Source organism: Sylvia atricapilla, chromosome 1, assembly GCF_009819655.1.
Source record: "Sylvia atricapilla isolate bSylAtr1 chromosome 1, bSylAtr1.pri, whole genome shotgun sequence".
NCBI classification, from domain to species: Eukaryota; Metazoa; Chordata; class Aves; order Passeriformes; family Sylviidae; genus Sylvia; species Sylvia atricapilla.
Window position 1 is genome coordinate 7,506,898 of NC_089140.1, and position 19,495 is coordinate 7,526,392.

General features: G+C 40.3%; 1 protein-coding gene and 1 long non-coding RNA gene across 2 annotated transcripts in view; both read left to right on the forward strand.

Annotated features, from left to right (window-relative positions):
- The window catches only part of LOC136358485 (uncharacterized), a 1,172,843-nt gene that overhangs the window by 1,114,155 nt on the left and 39,193 nt on the right, over positions 1-19,495 (forward strand). The gene's annotated exons all lie outside the window — the stretch shown is intronic.
- Positions 1-19,495, forward strand: part of LOC136375401 (dipeptidyl aminopeptidase-like protein 6) — a 133,183-nt gene that overhangs the window by 103,180 nt on the left and 10,508 nt on the right. Inside the window, exons 4-5 of the mRNA XM_066340918.1 lie at positions 8,464-8,558; positions 10,843-10,917. Coding sequence (XP_066197015.1) covers positions 8,464-8,558; positions 10,843-10,917 — 170 coding nt within the window. The remainder of the gene's footprint in view (positions 1-8,463; positions 8,559-10,842; positions 10,918-19,495) is intronic.

The following is a 19,495-nucleotide window of genomic DNA, read 5'->3' on the forward strand; positions in this document are numbered from 1 at the left end:
TTGGCTGCACTTTTTCTTTTCTCTTCAGCTGCATGATGTGACTGTGGGAAAAAAGTATGTAAGGTGTGGATAAAAGTATCGAGGACCATTTTCTGGGAAAACAGTTGTCTGGGGTTAAATTGCTTCTGGCCCGTGTTGAACGTGAAATGTTTCCAGCAGGGAATCAAAGGGATGAGTGTAATCTGCTGTCTCCAGCTGTCCAGTAACCCAGGGGTCATCTGCACTTCTCCTATAACACCTAGGATTTGAAGAGCACATGGCACAGGCACAGCTGAACAGGAGAGTAAGATGGCAGAGAATTTTTGAGGAAGATTTCTCAGCTCTGGAATACACCAAAGTCATCTCAGTGTGGTGCACTCCTCCTCCCTGTCGTTAGAAAGATAAATTGAGGGCAGCAAGCAGCAAGGTGTGAGGTTTCACTGCTGTTGTTAGGGTTCTGCAGCAGTTTTCTCATCAAGATGGTTTACTCTGGCTTCAATAAAAATGGATTAATAAAAATGGATTTAGACCAGGGAATGTCTCATTCATTTTTTGCCTAATTGTAGTGTCTCTCTTTTCCGCCCTCTATGTGTTATAAAAGCAGATAGAAGTTGGGAAAGGAGTAATTGGAAGTTGAAACAAGTTCTCTGTTTCTCACATGCATTTCAGCTTTTCATGCCTGTGCCACTGAGTCATGATCTGAGCCCACAGAGTTCCCAGACAGGGGCTCTTTGAGGAGGAGTTCAGCTTCACAAATGAGGCAGGAGCAGAATTTTACCTGGTTCCAAATTTGGGACCAAATTTCAAAGCTGTGCTCTGCCTGTATTCTAGGCTTGATGCTGAAATAATATTTTTTTTTTATTTTTTTCGGCTTGAATCTTGAAAGAGTTGGGATTAAGTAAAAAAAGATAAACAGGCCGGCACTGCTGATTTTTACAGCTTTAAGTTTTCCCAAGACTCAGTCTTCTTCGTGTTTTTGACAAGTTAATTTACAAGCCTGCTAGAGGTGCATGTTGATGTGGGAATTTTCCTGAGCTATAATTGTGTTTTATTTTACTGGTACTACTGTAAAAGCACTATATTGGTGCACCAAGTGCAACTGCATTGAGATGATGAGCAATTAAAACCACTTCTTGCATAATAAAGCACATTCTATCATGTTGCACTTAATATACCAATGCAATGTGTTATACAGCATTTAGCTAAATTACAGTAAATCACCTATTTAAAGAAGTTTTTTCTTTCAGCCTTGAATGTGGGGGAAAAAGTGCTGGGAACAGTAAAAAAGATAATGACCCATAATAGCAGAAAGCTAAAAAAGGGATTCCAGTTGTCTCCTGGAATTAAAGGCTGGCGCAATGTTGTTAAAGGCAAGCTGTTCTCTGTCCCCTGTTGCTCCTTGTATCAGCATCACAAAGTCTAAAAAATCCTTATTTATTTCTGCCAGGCAAAGTAGCAAGGCAGAAGAAAAAGGAGTCACTGGTGGGGGTAGGTGGATTGAAACAGAGGCAGGGTGGTGGCAAGGGCTGTGAAAAATTACAAATGCCCAAGTCCACGGGGCCTGTCCCTGAGGAGCAGCTCACTGAGAGCACGGTGGAGCTGTGGGTATGGAAATGGGGTTTTGCTGCTATTCCTTATTCATGGTCCTTGCCTCCCACTTTCTCAGTTATCCCAGCCTGCTGCAGGGGACAGGAAACCTTCCCTGCATTTTCTCTCTGGAAAGCAGCTCAGTGTCAAAACAGTCTTTGCTTCTGCCCTTCTGGGGAGGGAATTTCAGAGTCAGTTGTTTGTTGGGTACATGCTGTAAATATCAAATAGATGCACTGCAGCATGTCTTGAAAGAACAACAGATCACAGTATTAAATGCATCATCACAACAGCCTTATTTCCACCTGAGTTTGTGATTGCATCTCTCTGGACACCTGAATAGGCTTCCACTGGGGACTGATTGTGCTTTTAGTTGGCATTATGATCTGTGTGGTGAAGCTTTGCAGCACTTAGTGAGCGTGCACAGTCCTAGCATTTGTTCAACATCTCTTCTCAGTGCTCTTCTGAGGAGTGAATTCTACCTGCCCCAAGGAGTGCAGGTCTTAGGGGGCCATTCTGCACCTGGCTCCAGTTAGGCAGATACTGCCCTAAGAGAGTCAATGATCCTGCAGGCCTGGTAAATAAGATGTGATTTTCCCTTTCATGACAGCAAAGTAAAATAAGGATTTCCATAAATCTGTGTTCATCCTTCTCCCTGCTCACACCACCCTGCACCTTATTCCTCTTGTTTGGTGCTTCTTAATGTTTGCTGGTTTGATTTTTTTTTTTCTGATGGCTTCTATTTCCTCTGTGAATTTACCCTGTTCTGTTGTTTTCCTCTCTGCTCTCATTATGTCCAAAAACCTCAGGTTCCCTCTCTCTCCAAACCAGTCCCTGAAGATAGCAGGCTGTCTCTAAAGATAGATGCTTCTGCTGCATTTGGCAGGATTAGGGGTTTTTTAGGGTCTTAGCCCCTCACATATCAACCTTTTAACCACAGCTTGTGCTATTCCCTCACTTGTGGCACTCAGAAAGCACATTTTTACAGGAACTCCAGAGTCCCCTCCCAGTTTACTTTCCCTGTTAGCTGCTCACCTGAGCTGTGGGGGTGACTGTAGTGAACATCCGTGCCTGGTGCTGCTGAGGAGCTGCTCTCTCCCCTTGGGCTCTGCTGTGTTCCTGGGTTGTGGGTGTGGGTGCTGGCAGTCCCAGCTGAGCCCCAGCTGCCTGGGTACCCAGTCCAGCAGCAGTGTTGGTAAAGGCAAGCTGTGGGTGCTGCTCCCACAGACACGGGCAGCAGTGAGAGCTGCCAGCCTCCCCCAGTCCTGAGAACACGGGCAATCACTACAAGTGATTGTTTTTCCTGCGTGCTGCAGGTCACCTATGGATAGTCTGGGTTTGCATTCTCCAGCTGGACCCTTCTCTTTGGCCCTGGCGTGTGTGTGCTGGGGTGGGAGCTGTGACATGCCCAAGTCACAGGGCACAGCCACTTCTTTCCCACTCTGGTCTCTATCTGCTGTTCTGGGCCCTTCAGAAAATTTGCTGAGATGCTAAACAAGCACAAGATTTATTTTTTTTAAATTTTAACTCCACTGCCTGATCCTCATGTATCTTTCTAAAGGAATACAAGCGTACTACATCCTGTTGAAAATGCCAATTGTCTGAAGAAACATCTGTCTTACAAGTGCAGTTTTCCTGCCTGTTCTCTTGTTGGATGGTGAGTGCTATCCAGGTGTGTCTGACCAGTATCTGCCTGGGAGGACTCCCAGAAACCCTTGGCTGGTTCAAGTGCTGCTGTCCCCTCAGAGAGGGTGGGCTCAGCCTGGCCAAGGGCTGAGTGATGCTGTGCACCACAGCAGGGATCCTGCAAGACTGGTCCTTCAGATGTGAGATGAAACACCAGGGATCTGAGTTTGGGTCATTAAAATGACCAATGGTGGGTGGGTTCAATAATGACTTTGGGTCATTAAAAACCCCACAATGACTTTTCTCTCCTGAGGAATGACAGAAGGGTGCCAGTGATCTCTTGGTGGCCCTGTGACATTTGCTGTGCCCAGTGCAGAGCTCCATCCCAGCATCCCTGCACGGGGCCTGGTGCAAAGTGACCTCTGTCCCTCGAGGGCTCATCCCACAGGACCTGCTGCTGTCTGCTCTCCTGACACAGTGTAATATTTGCCAATCCTGCTGGTGTCTGGAGGCTCATTTATCTGAAATGGCTTAGAACAACTTCATGACTTAAATTTCCTTTATTCACCAATCTTCCTTAATCTTAGGGATTGAAAATGATAATTCCCTCGATGCTGGCTTTCATCAAACTGAGTCTCATTCAATTATCTTCCATGTCTGTTGATCAGGACTGAAAAGGTTGCCTTTTCTTCTAAATCTGTGGCTCTAAAAGACTGGAGGGGCCCTAACAGTCTTGACTCTACTCTCTTCCACTATCTCTTCTTCCTGACTTGCTACATGTGAATTTCACAACCATTTTTTTGTGTACTTTTCATTCTTCAATTATTAAAAATATAGAAAACTACAATTTCATTAATTTTTTTAAAAGTTGGATTTAAATACTTTTTTGTTCCAATATTTTATCACTCAGTTTTGCTTTCTGCTTTCTATAATCTCTGAAAAATAATGAAATTTCCCCTCACAGGCATGGTCCTCCTAGTATCTTATAAACCAGGCTCTCCTCTCTGGTAATGTAGACTTCAGAGAAGCTTTATTGCACTAAATTTTTTGGGCACTGATGCTATGTTCCTGTCAATGGAGTTAGTTCCTTCAAATTCTTTGCACTGCCAGCAAAAGTTGCAAAGAATTTGTTGCTCAAAGAAAAAACAAAACCACAAAAGTTGCCACTCAAACTTACTCCTTCCAGAAGCAAAGTTGTCCCAGACCTTCTTGTCCACTGTGGTGAGCTGTTTTGCCTGGTGCCCAGTCTCTCTCTGTGCTGTTCCTGGTGAGGGCTCAGTGACTTCAAGGGACATGAACTCCCCTTCACTGGGTCTGTTTTTGCTGCCTGTGCATTTCCTGACTGAGTTCAAGACACAGAAGCAGATGGGGTTTATGGTTTCACCTGTTCTGCTTAGCAGGTTTTTAAAAGCTTCTCCTCAGATCTCCCCATTCCTCTGCACTGACTCTGTTCAGCCCCAAGGCTGATCCATTATTTTTGGTAATTGTTTTTTCTTTTTTTTGCAATCAGTCACCTTTTTTTCAAGTGTGACTACATATGTAGTCACATGTGTCTACATTCACAGTCAGAAAATGGAATCCACCACCCAGACAAATTTCCTGGAAGTTGAAAGAGGGATGAGGAGTTGGAATAGTGAATTTTGCGGTTGAATCATAGAATCAGAGAGAGGCTTGAGTTAAAGGAACCTGAAAGACCACCCAGTTCCAACCCCACTGGACACCTTTCACTAGACCAGATTGCTCAGAGCTCCAACCAGCCTGGCCTTGAACACCTCCAGGGATGAGGCATCCACAACTTCTTTGGTGAAGAACAGATGGAAAAAAATCCAAGGGAGATTGAAGAAATGGAATAAATGGCTGCATGCCTGAAAATTATAATTTTTGGCATCATTTATATTGAACACCAGCCCCAAAGAAAGGCAGCTATAAAAAATGAGATGCAGTGCTGACCTTTATCAGCTCTGGTGACAACTATAAATCAGGCTGAAAATTCTCATCAGCTTGCTGGACAGAATTCATTACAGACAGAGGCCACTGCGTTGCTCTCTGCCTTTGATTGAGGTATGTCCCATTTAAATAAATGCTCTTGCACTGGAACAAATCACACATTTCCAAACAGAAGTCCAGGAATATTATTCATCTTTTGAGGACTAAGAGCCAGCTAAACCTCAGAGAGTTTTGTTTGGAATATAACGCAGATCAATTTGTTCTTCTCTTAAGCAGACCAATTTTCTGTTCATTAACTCAGACAAGTGTGTTGATGGCTGGTATTGAATATAATGGCAAGATTTACAGCCCTAACAAATCAGCACTGCTTCATTTATTCTTTTTTTATGCATTCTAAAGGTACATGCAGAGGATTAGCACCTGCTTTTAAACTTGTTACGGTTTAGCAAGTAATGGGAAAGTCTGTTATCTCCTACTTCCAACCATGGAACAACTTTTATGTAATCTTGAAGTTTCATAGTTTATTAAACTGTTATGGGTTTTTTTTGGAGCATAAGGAGCAATAAACTTTGGTAGCTATGGCATTATGGGCAGTAATGTGACTTCCATCCGTTTCCTGCAATGTTCAAGAAACAACCTCACAGACTCATTAGATTAATAAGCTACTTTACCTGTGTTCTGAACTTGGAGCTGAATTTCATGGCTTTTTTTTCCCCCTTGTAATTAGGAAATATCCTGAGAGCCTTACAATTATCCAAATGTTTTGCTGGCCAGATTTAAAACATGGTTTTTCTGTCTGGAACTTAGCGTGTAATTGGAAAACATTCTGTGTTGTTGACAGAGGGTGATTATTAAAGCAGTAATATTTTTCAGCATGTCTGATAATTAGGTAATAGTCTGTCTCTCCGTTTAGTTTTTCCTGTTTTTTCTGGAATGCCTGAAATATTGCTGGAAAATAAAAATTCAGACTGCAAACTTTCCTCTTATAACAAATAATGCTTCAGACTTCGTGGCCTGAGTATATAAAGACCAAGTGTGTATGAAGCATTAAATCTTTTATTGCCTTACTTCCTAAATGGTTGGCATAAACACTTTTCTTAAGGATCTGGACACAGAAGCTGGAAGTTAAGAGTTGTAAATCCAGTTGCTGCTGGATCAGACCCCAGGGGTTGTCTCTTCTGGCATAAGGCCCAGGAAAAGGGCAAATACTTTGGGAAGAGTCTAAAAAGCAGGCAAAATTCTCAAGTTGAGGATTCAGGATATTCCTTTAGTCCCTCACAATGGCTGGTTTATGGGCTTCCTGAAAAGCATTGCCCTTCGAGACATATAATCTTTGATGGATTTTTCTTCCATTTTTCTAATTCTAGTTTGGATTCACCTGCAGCCCTGGCACCTGCTCTGTTCTGGGACTGTGACTTTCACAATTTGTTTGCCTTCAGCAGGAAGAAATAATGCCTTCTATTTGTGTTGAACTTGACAGTGACTGGTGTCATCTGGTGCCTTTCAGTATTTATTTTGGAAAAGGCAGGGAATAAGCATCTCATATTTATCTTCTCCATGCTCCTTATGACTTTTTTGACTTCTGTCCTAGCTCTGTTCAGTCAATTCTTCCTCAAGTTTAAGTTTCTTAGTTTGTTAAGTCATAAACTGTATGAAGGATTTCTTTAAAGATAAATGCAAGTCAATCTAATTCAGATCCTTCTTTTTTATATTTAAATTCAAGATAGAAGTTGCTGATAAAATTTATTCCATAATCTTAAAAAAACTTTTGCTTTGAGAACTTTTCCTGTGAGTCTGAAGGGCTGCTGCTCTGATTTGGACTCTGAGAATCTTGAAGTCTCTAAAACTAAGCTCTAAACCTAGTGGTTTTGAGAGGATCAGCTGTATTGCAGCAATCTTTTGCCCTTACAGAATCTGATTCATCCCAATCTCAGAGAAGATTTCTTCTTCTTCCACTTATGTGTAAATCTGTGATACGGAGGAGGAGTTTTTTTATTGACAGCAATAAGTAGAGCATAGAAGATTTTCATCTGCACCTTCAGAGCATTTTATAGAGCTGGTTAGTGACTGTCATGGGGATTATCACCACCAGGTTGGAAATAAAAGACTGAAACGTGAATATGGGGTATGCTAGGTCAGTACAACCAATTTTTGAAAGAACCAAGCCTTGAAACCCAGTGTTGCCTTTAGCAGGTCACCCCAACTGGGCAGTGCACAGCTCTGTGGCTACAGTCAGCTGAATTTGTGTTTGTAGATATCCTAGAGGATTTAAACTCACCTGTGGCTCATCCCAGGACAACCCATGGATAATGTTAAACCATCCACATGTCCCTAGCCCTTGTTGCATCATGGTAACACTCCTGGGGTAGCCACTGTAATGGTTGGTGATGAGGAATTGTTTCCCTGAGTGAAACTGGAAGCAGAGGTTTGGTAGGATCCATCAATTCTCAGTCTCAGTTTAGCCAACTTGCAAAAAACCCCATAACCCCTAATCCTGTGCCAAAAAAAACGACTGATTCCTTTAATGGCAGAGTGCCTGGGACTTGGGTTTTATGTTTTATCTGCAAGGCAGTGCATGTTAGCATTGATCAGGCTTGAACTTCAGTTTATGACATCCCTTTATTGTTGCAATGTTTTTCATCCTGAACTTTTGACCTGCTACCTGACCCTCATTTGGAGTCCCTTTCATGTGTCTGCCCCAGCCTTTCTGTCAGGCAGGTTGTGTGCTTTGAGAGCTGGACACTGTCTCCAGTATTTTTGCCCTTGTCCACCTGTCTTGAGAGCTGGAGTAGTCCCAAAGTGCACAGAGCTGATTTGCCTTGTTTCATGTGAAAATGGTGATTTCTCTGCATGTATCTGCTTCTGGTGTGAGCCTGAAGAACAAATGCTGGAGTTGGAGCACAATATTAGGTTCCAATATTAGGCTTTGTTAGCGGGTCATTTGCCTTTCACTTTCAGAGACTTTCCAGGCTTATTAAATTCCTACAGAGACTGAGGAGCTTGGAAACCTTTAATCATAAGGAATGGGAGTTTTTGACCTTGTTTTCCACAATAACTCTATAGCAAGCTGTGTGTGTCCATTGAAAACAGGTCACTCCTGCATTCATCTAATGGAAAGTGTGGCACGACAAACATGACAAACACTAACCACATAATTTTATGGCTGTGCTCAAAGCCACTTTGAGCAATGGCTGTGTTAAAAAACACTCTGTGTTCTTCAGAAAGAAGTTCCCAGCAGTGCTTTTGGTTCAAGTCCGTAATTAGGTTCCACACAAACAGACAATTTCAGATTTCCTTAATGACCTTTTGTTTTCCTCCTTGCAGATAATGAATTCATTTATAGAAACCAGAATGGCACAGTGATTCTGAGGAACGTCGAAACCAACAGTTCAACAATATTAATAGAAAACAAAAAAATTGTAAGTATTTTCGATGACAAGTAGCTGAATTTCACAGCTGTCTTGAAGTTGGATCAGTAAAGCAGAAAATCACTTGGTTTTCAACTTCATGTATTGTCAAGGAGAAGCAATTCACTGGTAATACAATGGGGTATGCAGTGATGGATAATGTGAGATTGAACTCCAGCTTTTGTTATTATTCTGCAAGCTCAGTTTCTCTAATACCTCTGGAAAGTATCATATAGAGATTTGCAGCTAGTCTTGCATATCATATATAATTGAAAGATGCATAATTCTCATCTCTGCATGCTTAATAAAAAGGACACTTGATATCATTTTACTGTCTGTTGTCATTCTCTGCATTCCTCCACAAAATCCCCATTTTTAATTTGTGCATTTGCTGATTTTTCTTGCCTAATGGTTGGAATGCAATTTCAGTGGTTTTTATGAGTAGTGCTGAGGAATAGAAGTGGAGTTGTACTTGAGAGAAACCCTAAGAAATTGTTGGGAGGAAGTTAGTAGGTGACTATTAAAACTAATGTAAAGAAAACAAAGTCACATCTGATACAGTGTATTTATTGCTTATAAAGAAGCATTTTGCAGCATTGATTTTGTAGCAGATGAAACCAGCATTGTGGCAGAAGTTAGTGCACAGTTGTATTAGTTATTCTTTAATGAGACAAAGAATTTATCACTGAGTTGAGCCCAAACTTAAACTTCACATGCTGCATTTAACCTCCAAACTGCTGTGTCACATGAGCAATCCTTTTACCAGAGTGTAACCCCTTTCTTTACAAGTCTAAGGGAATGGGCTGGCTTCTTTTAATATCAAGGTCTGTTGAAGTCAGATTACTTCCATTTGGTCTCTGTTTATTCCACTGGCTTTTAATTTTTACCATTTGTAAGAAAAGCACAGTGCTACAAGATAATCCTACATTTTTATGCCATTGCCACCCTACTGCCTGTTCTACCTTTGTTCCTCTGCCCTCTCTAAATACATCTGCAGGTCACCTCCACCTTAATCCAGAAAGTCCCAGTGCAAGAGCTGCCATTGCACTTTACTCAGATGGATTGTCTTTTTCCCCTTCCTTCCCAGCCCTGGGGCAGAAAACTTTTCCTACTTGGCCATGTTTTCCCTTCCCCACGTTATTTACACAGCAGTAAATAAAATCTGCCTTCATGCTGACACTGCTGGTCCCCAGGCTCCCCTGTCCCTCCCCATCCTGACCTACACTGGGTCATGTCCCAGAGAGCTGGTTGGTGTCTTTTCCCTGGAAATGCTCTGAATAAGGTTGGATGAGACTCTGAGCAACCTGCTCTGGCTGAGGATGTCCCTGCTCATGGCAGGGGGTTGGACCAGACAGCCTTTAAAGGTCCCTTCCAACCCAAATCATCCTGTGATGGTGTGAGCTGTCCCCTCTGCCTCTGGCTGTCCCCACAGCACATCCACCTTCGCTGGCCTTGGGGAGGACTCTCCCCACTGGGGTGCCCTGTCTTTCCCCAGTTCCCCGTTCAATTTTGCCCTGTGAGGCTCTCTCAAGGACTTACATCTAATTAGTTGGGTGAGATTTAAAAGGCAGTGGCTGAGTGATGTGTCAGTGGCACCTCTCTTTGACCTTGGTGCCATCTGTGCCAGCGATGCATTATACTGAAACATACTGGGAAGGAGAAATGGCTTCACTACAGAAATGACAAGTGGAGCTGGAAAAAGGTAATTCTTGGCAAGTCTGAGATACCCTGGCATTTCTTCTTGTTAGCAAGATTCACAGTGCTGGTTTTTGCAGAGCCCAGGTCAGGGTGCACTGGATCACTTCAGCATCCCAAAGACTTTTAACTGGGGAAAATGCAATAGTTTTCCTCTGGGTTTTCTTAATTGGGGGAGGTAGTGGTGTCTTCTATTACTAATTTACTCCAGAAGCTATTTACAGTTTTTCATCTCTTGCACTGACCAGTGAATATGGGTAATGAGAGGGAATTAATAAATTGACATTTATCTGAGTTTTCTCTTTACTACTGCTTACATCTGCCACCTCACCAGCCACTGTGCAGTAAGACTGTAAGGAAAATTCTGAGTTTTTTGATATAGCTGCCTGCTCTGAGTCGCAGGGAATTAGTTCTTCCTTTTATAGGTGCCCACATAACATTTCTGGTGTTTGAAAAAAAAAAAACAGATGAAATTTTTTTCAAGACACTTGATTCTGGCAGTATTCTTCCTCCTTAGAGAAATGATCATAAGAATTAGTTCTAGGTGTCATTAGCTTGAAAAGTGAAGAACATTTGTTTCAAAACTGTGTTTGTTTTCCAGGTCTCCTTAAAGGCCATCCGGTATGAAGTGTCACCTGACCGGGAATATGCGCTATTTGCCTTCGATGTTGAACCTGTAAGTAAACAGATTTAATTTCAAAATACACAGTCAGTGGCTAGCTTCTTCTTCTCTTTTTTTTCTTTTTTTTTTTTTTTTTTCACTTTTATGCCAGCAAGATGATATTTTAAATTAATTGCTTCCTATGAAACAAAGCAAGAAACCCCCTGGCTTAGCCATTCTGAGAGCATGTCACACTGCCATCTAGTAGAGGAGAAAGGTATAAATTAGACCTTAGAGGAAAACGCTGTCATTGCCAGGATTTTACAGCCTTTGGGAGGGGGATTGTAAGGACATGTCTTTGCTACAAGAATTTCTATTCCTCTTCTGTGATTTTTTTCCCCCACAGTGCCTTTTTCTGGCACCTTATAAATTTCTTCCCCAGAACAAAAAGCGACTGTCAGTTTCTCCCACAACTGAAATAATACATTAATTATGGTGTCACCATTCCCAGTGCTGCAGTTAGACTTGAGCTATCACTTTCATTATAAATCCTTTTCTTCAGAGGGTTAGGTATAAATCATTTGTAAAAAATCACCATTAGGTTGCTACTAAGTCCTGGACTACAGCAAATTTTTTTACCAAACTTCAAAAAGGAAAAGTGTAATAAGTCATTTTTAAATGATGACCAAAGAATCAAACATGGGCAAAGCAATTCTTCTGCATGAATAATATTTTTGTCTTTCTCAATTCTGCTAGTATAAGGCCTGAAATGTTTGAGTGATAGCTATGCTGTCCTACTAGGATGAACTATAAGCCCTATATATTTTGTTTCCATAGTCTAGAATGTCACCAATTCTTCAAAATTAAAATAATTAACTCACTGACAGCTGTAATTGTTTTTCCATAATATAAATAACATTCCAGCTGCTAACCAAAGGAAATTTGTGGGTCCTTTAGGTAATGAAAGTTGTAGCTGTGTTGCTCATCTGATTTCTCTGCCAGCATCTTTGGAGTTATTCCTGACTTGGTGCCATAAAAGTCAGAAGAAACATGCCTGATTTTAGAAGGGGAAATAAAACAGTATCAGAAACTTGAGGAGTAATTCATAATGATTTTTCCTGGGAAATACTGGTGCTGTGAGTTCACTTACCTGAAGCTTAGCTGAATTCTAGACAGAGATGGATGGGGAAGAGTTAAGTTAATTCTAAACATGGGAAAGACAGCTTGAGGGTCACTGAGCCTTTCTCTCAAATTTCCCTGCTTTGTGAGCCAGAAATTCGATTCTTTCAGTGGAAATCAACCTTTGTGGAAGGCCTGTGTCCACTCTGCTTACATGCACTGTTCAAGCCGTGAGAGCCTTGAGGAGGGAGGGCTTCTTCAGTTCCTCTGAGGATGACAGAAAAATGCCTTTAATGACAGAAACAAAACCTAAAAAAAAAAAAAAAAAAGAAAAAAAAAGAGAGAGAGAGAAAAAGTATAATTTCTGAAAAACAGTTATAAGAAATTAACCTTTTATTCTCAACCTTTAACCACTGAAATTACTTCCCCCTGCATCATTCCACATCTTTTTCTAAAAAGGAAAAACCTAGGGTGGAAAGCTGAAAAATATTGAAAAATGACCTTTGGGAACATTTCAGGACGTGGCATATACTCACTCTAAGAGAACATTGCAAATTGTTCAGGTATTCATCTATGGCAAGAGGTCCTGAAGCAAAATAAAGCAAAACAACACGCCCCTCCACCCACTTATTCCTTTAAGATCCATGTTTAGGAGAAAAGGAAGTTTGTTTGGTTTGTTTTGGGTTTTGTTTTGTTCTGTTTTGAAGGATCCTAATGGAGGGGTAGTTGGGTTCAGTCTTGGTTATTGCAGCCTTAAGCCATGATGGGTGGCTCTGTGTATTAAAATGGCAATAACTGTTAAATTACTTCAGCTTTCTTCTCCCTTGGTATGCAGACTGTGGCTACAAATAATTGCATGTTAGTTAGCTCTTCACATTTTCTGCATTTCAAACTGTATTCTTGGACATAATTCAAATTACCCTGTTTTCTGCAACACGAGAAATTGATTAGCAAAGCCTTGGGCAGTTGTCCTTGTTGCAAAGTCAAAAGGAAATTTCAGGAGATGTATGGGCAGACGACATGTCTTTAAAGTTTAATTCTACAATTTCAGAAAAGGAGCTTCTTGGAATTATTGCATACTGATTTTGTAGCTGTCAGAAATTGTTTCTTATTTTTGTGGCATTGGAAAGTATGATGTGCTGCCTTTTAATTGTGAGTATAGACATTTTCATCTTTTTTTTTTTTTTTTTACACGGTACAGTTGCACTTCCTTTGCATATGTGTATAATATTTTAATATGCATAGTATGAATCAACCATTTGTCTGAATTCTGAAATGAATGGATTCAGCCTCTGGTTTAATACCAGCCAGGAATAAACATCAAAATAGAAGAGCACAATGTGTCACTCCAATGAAGCGAAATATTTTTAAGAAAAGTGCCACAAAGTCATTTCCTTCCAGTAATAGCTGCTTCTATATTTTTCTATTTATTTGCACGGAAGCGTCTCTGCTCAGTGTTGGTCTGGGTGACAGCAGTGAACCCCACACTGGAATATCACAGCACTGAACTTCTTTTGCAAAGATACTGAGGCAGCTAACGTGTGCTTTCCTGTTGTATCACTTCATCATTTTAAAGGATAATGGATTAAAGCACCTTCCTTAAAATATATTTCTGCCAGGAAGCTTGGCAGACAGCTGTGAGGCTGCTGTGGCTGCTGTGGGTACATTGTGGCTAGTCTGGCTGTCAGGTTTCATTGTAAATGCTTTTTTTTTTTTTTTTTTTTTTTTTTTTTTTTTTTTTTTTTTTTTGGTGCTTGTATTTACAGAAGTTTAATCTTTCAGGCAGCAATATTCTGGGTAAGCCTTGTGCTAATAGGGAGCTTTTCTAACCTTGAACACAGAAGATTTGTTCTTTTTCTGGAAAGGTCACAGGAAAGGCACCAGGCTTCTTTCTCTTAAAACACTCACACACTTTTTCTGCTGTTTGTTTTTAGTTTCTTTGTGCCAAAACAAGGTGCAATCTCAGGCCAAAACGGCCGAGTGGAATTTTGGGAAAGCATTGGGGAATAAACACCTCCATGGAGAAACCCTGATTTCAAATCATCCTTCACCAAAACAAGTGTGTGAGATTCTGATATGGGGTTTAGTGACCCCAAAACACCTGGGCAGATGTGGTTTGGCCACAGCAGCTCAGCAGAAGTGGTGTGGAGCTGTCTCTGGCCAAGGACACTTGCCCAGCTCGTGGCTCCATCAGCACTTTTGGACAAACCCTGTGCTCCCAAGTGCCTCCTGAGGAGACACACACAGGTCTTGGGGCTGGAACCATCTCTGGGTACCTCTGGTCTCCAAAAGGGGTTTCCTAAATAGCCAAGTGACAAAGCAACCTTTAAATCCCGTGGCATTTCTGTGGTTGAGGTAAGAGTAAGGACGAGTGACCAAAGCTTGTGTCGCGTTCTGTGGCAGGCAGTTACCAGTGGAGTTGGTGTAATGCAATAAAAGAAACAGAGGAAGTATGTGAGAAAACTTATTTTCTGGAGTCACACAGTGAGATGCTAATCCTGAAACATTCACTAATCCATATTAGTGAATATTTAATTGCCTTTATTAGGAATCAGTGTTGTCATCGTGCAAGAGAGGAACTAAAGCTGCCAAGATGCTGCTCAAAAATTTTTGCTCTTTTGTCTCCAATTTTACCAGCCCATTAATGTGTTTGTGCCAGTTCAGGGCAATTACACTTAGAAATCCTGGCTGATTAGCACAGAGCAAACTGCAAAGGCTTCTGAACAAAGTTAGGGCTCAGAGGCTTTTGCAGCTGATGCAACAGATGCTGTTACCTATTTTGCAGTAGAAGAAATGCTCTTTTTTGGTCCCAAAGGCTGGAAAGAATTGATCATTGTTGTAATTAGAACAAACTCGATTATTATTTTTTAGCCTAGTTCATGTGGTGAGTTCAGTATTTCTGTTCTCTCTGCCTAAATCTTTAACACGAGTGGTGGGACCAAAGAGAGCTCAGAAAAACTCAGATCAAACCTTAGACTTGGAATTTAGAGTGTGAATGAAGTAAAAAAGCATTATTTGTAGAAAGCAACATATTACTATTGTTGTTGTTATTATTTTTTATTATTTCTCCAAGCCTAGGTTTTATGTGAAATTAATAGATTTTGTACTTATGGTCCAATTACAGCCTCATACTAATTTAATTAGTTGTGTAAAAATTAAGATAATATAATGCTTGTTATTTCCAAAACACTAATAGATATAAATATTAATGAATCCTCACAACATCCTTTTGAGCTAGGTGATAAACATTATTATGATAAATATACCTCTGAAAATTGAACACTGTCATAACTATCATCAGTAATACTGCTCAGACTGTAGTCATGATATTTATTGCTTAATTGAAATGGATTCCAGGCCTAGAAATAGGCTTACATAAATCTGTTTTCTTGTTATGGCAATAAATATATTTCAAATTTATTTTTTTCATTCTCGCCCAATGTTGTTTTCAGAAACACTGAAAATGTTTAGTGATTTCATGATAAAGTGAGCACAGATAGAATATTTGTCATCAAATAATGCTGGTTTATTGATTGCTGTTTAATTTTTGCTGTTTGTTGTAAATTTTTAGTTTTTGAGGGGGCCATTTTGAGGTAAAAAGCTTATGTTTATGTTTTTTCATATCCTCTTTTTAATGTGAATACAGTTTTGAATCGTTGTTCATAAACCAGAAGGAGTCCTCTTTGGAAAGCTGCACAATATAAGGGCATTGTTCCCTTATATCAAAGGCTGGTGGCTAAAATTACTTTTCCCAACATTTTCAAGCCTAAAGCACTGTAGCTTGATGTACTTATGAGAACTAGTTACTGTTGTTAGGATAAATAATATATTAGGATAAATGACTTACTAAATAAAAAGAAGAAAAGGACCCAATCCAAATACTGTTTATATTAGTTAAAATATTTCTGTTATTACATCTGTGCATGTGTGCATCTTCAGGCAGAGTATCTTCTCTTTTCTCAATTCACCAACTGTATGAATGTAGTTGTGAATGAAGAATGAGCTGTATGACTGTAGTCATTCAGTGCTTTTTTAATGAGCAGAAGTAAAGTTATTAATGAATCAGTGGAAACACATAGGCCAGCCACTCATCAAATCTGATAACTTGCTGAATTTTCAGGAAAGCAACAACTTCAGTTACTTCCCATAGAATAAATATCATTAATACCATTCAGCTAAACTTTAATATTTCAATAAAATGCTCACCACTTCTGAATGGCAGCATTTTTGTGTGTGTGCCTGGGTGGGCTTTCAGTGAGGTTGTTCTGGGGCTTCAGGGCTGAAGGTGGGGACCACCTTTCCTTCTCCTTCTCCTTACAGATCCTGTTTTGAGTGATATTATTTTACAGCCAAGATCAGTAGTGTGAAAAACCTTGGCTGATAAGTGCTGTTTAACCTCTTTGTGGTAGAACAGCAGTGCTCCAGCTACATTCATATGACTAAAGCTGAGGCCTGTGTGTCCACAAGTCTTGCATTAAAAAGAATGTGCTAATGGCACAGAAGAAATTAATTTCGTGGGTGATAGTTTACTTTGGATTTGAAGTTGAAGCAGAAGCTTTATTTTTTGGCAACACTTAAAGGGCAATGTTTTATTTTAAAAAGAGATTGTTGTGATGATTTTCAGTTATGAATCAGGTCTTTGTGAAAGACAGTCTATTTTTTTTTCCAATCTCAAACCCACCATGACTGAATTCCCTGATCTGCTGTTTTCGACAAGACAGACAAAACAGGAATCCCAAAGGCATCAGAGGAGGTTGATTCCAAAACATTTCCACACTCCCATTTGCTTTTCTGTCCAGCCTGGAGGAGTCTATCTAAACCAGGAGATCAGCTCTTCATGGTCTGTTTTCACTGAGAAAACCAGAGCTGCTACCAGATGAAACCTCAGCAGCTGGGAAGTTTTCCTACCACTGAATCTCAGTGCAGGCAGGAGTAGACATATCTCTGCCTGATGTACAACGTGCTGTCTTGTGATGGTATCAGCAATTGTTCCAGGCTAATTAATATTTGATATCTGCAGTGGCACAGAGAGAGAGGGAAGTTTGCCACACAACCCTCAGGGGATTGATGGGTTTTCAAAACTCTATTACAGAGTTGTGCAAACATTTCCTTCTCAGGTGTCCTCAGTCGTGCCTTCAGCAGGGCCCTTTGGATGTCAAATCTTCTCTGCAGCACATGCTTACAAAATTAAATGTTCTTACTACAGGAGGGTGGATACCCACTTTGGTTGGGTAATAAACATGTTATCAAATAGTGAGAATATTTGTTCTTCCTGCTCAGCAGTCAACACTCCACCAATTTCTGTCCCATTGTTTGTTTAGAATAGAAATTTTGGACACAGTTATAGGCCAGTAGAGCAATAATTACTGACAAGCTTAATCCTAGAGTTTTCTTTTGAGGGAGAAACTACAGAAACTAATTTCAGGTTGTTAAATTTCAGGCCCAGTTTTGGACTTATACAGGGGAAGAAAACAGGTCAAACCTATTCTTTATTTGGTTTGGAGGACCCTCATGGTTCATCTGAAATCCTGACAAAGTTCCAGCAGAAACTGTGTTCCTTTATGTAGCCTGAATGGTTCTTTGCTTTTGACAGCAATTCTTCTGCTTTGGAACAGATTGATTTAATGAGGAAAAGAAAAATAGTTTAAACAAGAAGTTAGAGGATGTTAGAAACCTAAACTAATATACTGTAGGGACATTTTGTTACTTAGGATCCTTGAGCCATAGGGCAATGTATTCTTATTTAAAATTAAGGGTCTGTCATTGTAACTCAGTAGAAACTGGGAAATAAAAAATGTGCAATGGAAAGACACATCCCAAGTCTTCATACTTCATTTTTCATTCCTTGTAAAAGGTAAAGGACAGGCACTATGTGTCAGCAAGGAGGAATGGCTGGGTGGGGGCTGCTTGTGTCTATTATCCATGGAAAATACATTTGCACCCCTGAAATGCAAAGAGTGGGTACTCTCCTCATCCTCAGCAGGATTCTTGGAGTGGGATCATCTCAGCATTGGAGGAACCTGGTCTATGTGTCTCGTAGCAGAGAGGTTGGAACTGTATCTTCCAATCCAAAGCGTTCTATGATTTATCATTGGCAGCCACTGTGGTGACTGAGGGCCTGCAGCTCTTCCATGGGCCAGCAATGAAACCACCTTGGGCAGCAGATTTTTAGCTCTATTGCTCCCTGGTTCAGGGGGTTGTTTCCAGGGGGAAGCCTGTGCTTCTGGGATGGTGACCTGGGTGCATTCATAAACACAATGTGATGGGTTTGCCCGAGCTGGGAGACAAATCTCAGCACAGCCTCACTCCTCCATCCCCACATTCCAGTTTTGCTGGTGCTTGATCCCTACATAGCAAAAACTGCACCAAACCCCAATTCCTTACTGAGTCTCCATTCTCTCCACTCCAGGGACTGTTGAGTATGATCATTGCAACAAAATACCTTGCATGAAATGCAGAACATTAAAAACTGAGTCTGCTGAGTTCAGCTGCTGAGCTTTAACTGCTTCCCTATTAAAAACAATGGTTTAAACCCTTGCTGTTCCCCTAATAATGCAGATAAATTGAATTAGAACTAAACCTGAAGCCTCCTGAATGGAGCTAGGAGACTTCAACAGAAATTTCACAAACCTGACTGAGTGCAAAATTGTTTTTCAGACTGAGTTGGACAGCCTTGCTGGTGTAACAAAGGCCAATAAACTCCATCCTGCATTTATTCACAGGCACAGATACACATCAGTAAACTGAAAAGCAAATCCACAGTTCCAGGGAAGCCTAGAGGAGCATCAAAACTCAGAAATAATTGGCCTGTCATGCAGAAGTACATAGGTGTATTATGTATCAGTATCAGCTATCAGCAGTCTTCCTCTGTAAATATTTTCTTTAGTAAACGAGATTTTCATCAAGCAGGGAAGGAAAAATCCAAAAGCCTCAAGACAAAACACTATGATACAAAAATAACCAATTTTTCTTAGCTTGCATAAGGTTATGTTTCTCATTCTACTTCTTTTTCTGAGTGTATGGATGAGCTAAGTTGAACAAACTGATAGAGATTAATGCCCTAATAAGATTCACAAAATGTCTTAAAAATAAATTGCAACTTGTTTTTGAATGAAGCCTTCGTAAGATAATGTACAAGGTTTCCTAGATAGTCAAAATCAGATGGACAGCAGTAAAATAATTGCACTTGTATGGGAATCTGTCTTAGTGAAACATGGGGTAATTTTCCTTTATGAGGAAGGAAATAAATACCAGCATGAAAATTATTGAAAAAAAAAAATAAAATCTAACAAATAATTAGATTCCTTGCAACATAGAGAGGTTTCAGAATTACATTAGCGATGAGTTCCTGCTTTTTAGCATAAATTTGCTTCCTAAGTTTTTAGGGACAATGAACATCTTGGTTTGTGCTGGATCGCAATAAGTATAGGTGGTTGTTTTAAAACATTAAGGAAAGAAATATATTAGGAATAGCATGCAAAATGAGAAAACAACAGTGATTTAAAAAGCTTCAGAAAGCAAAACTAGAAAGAAT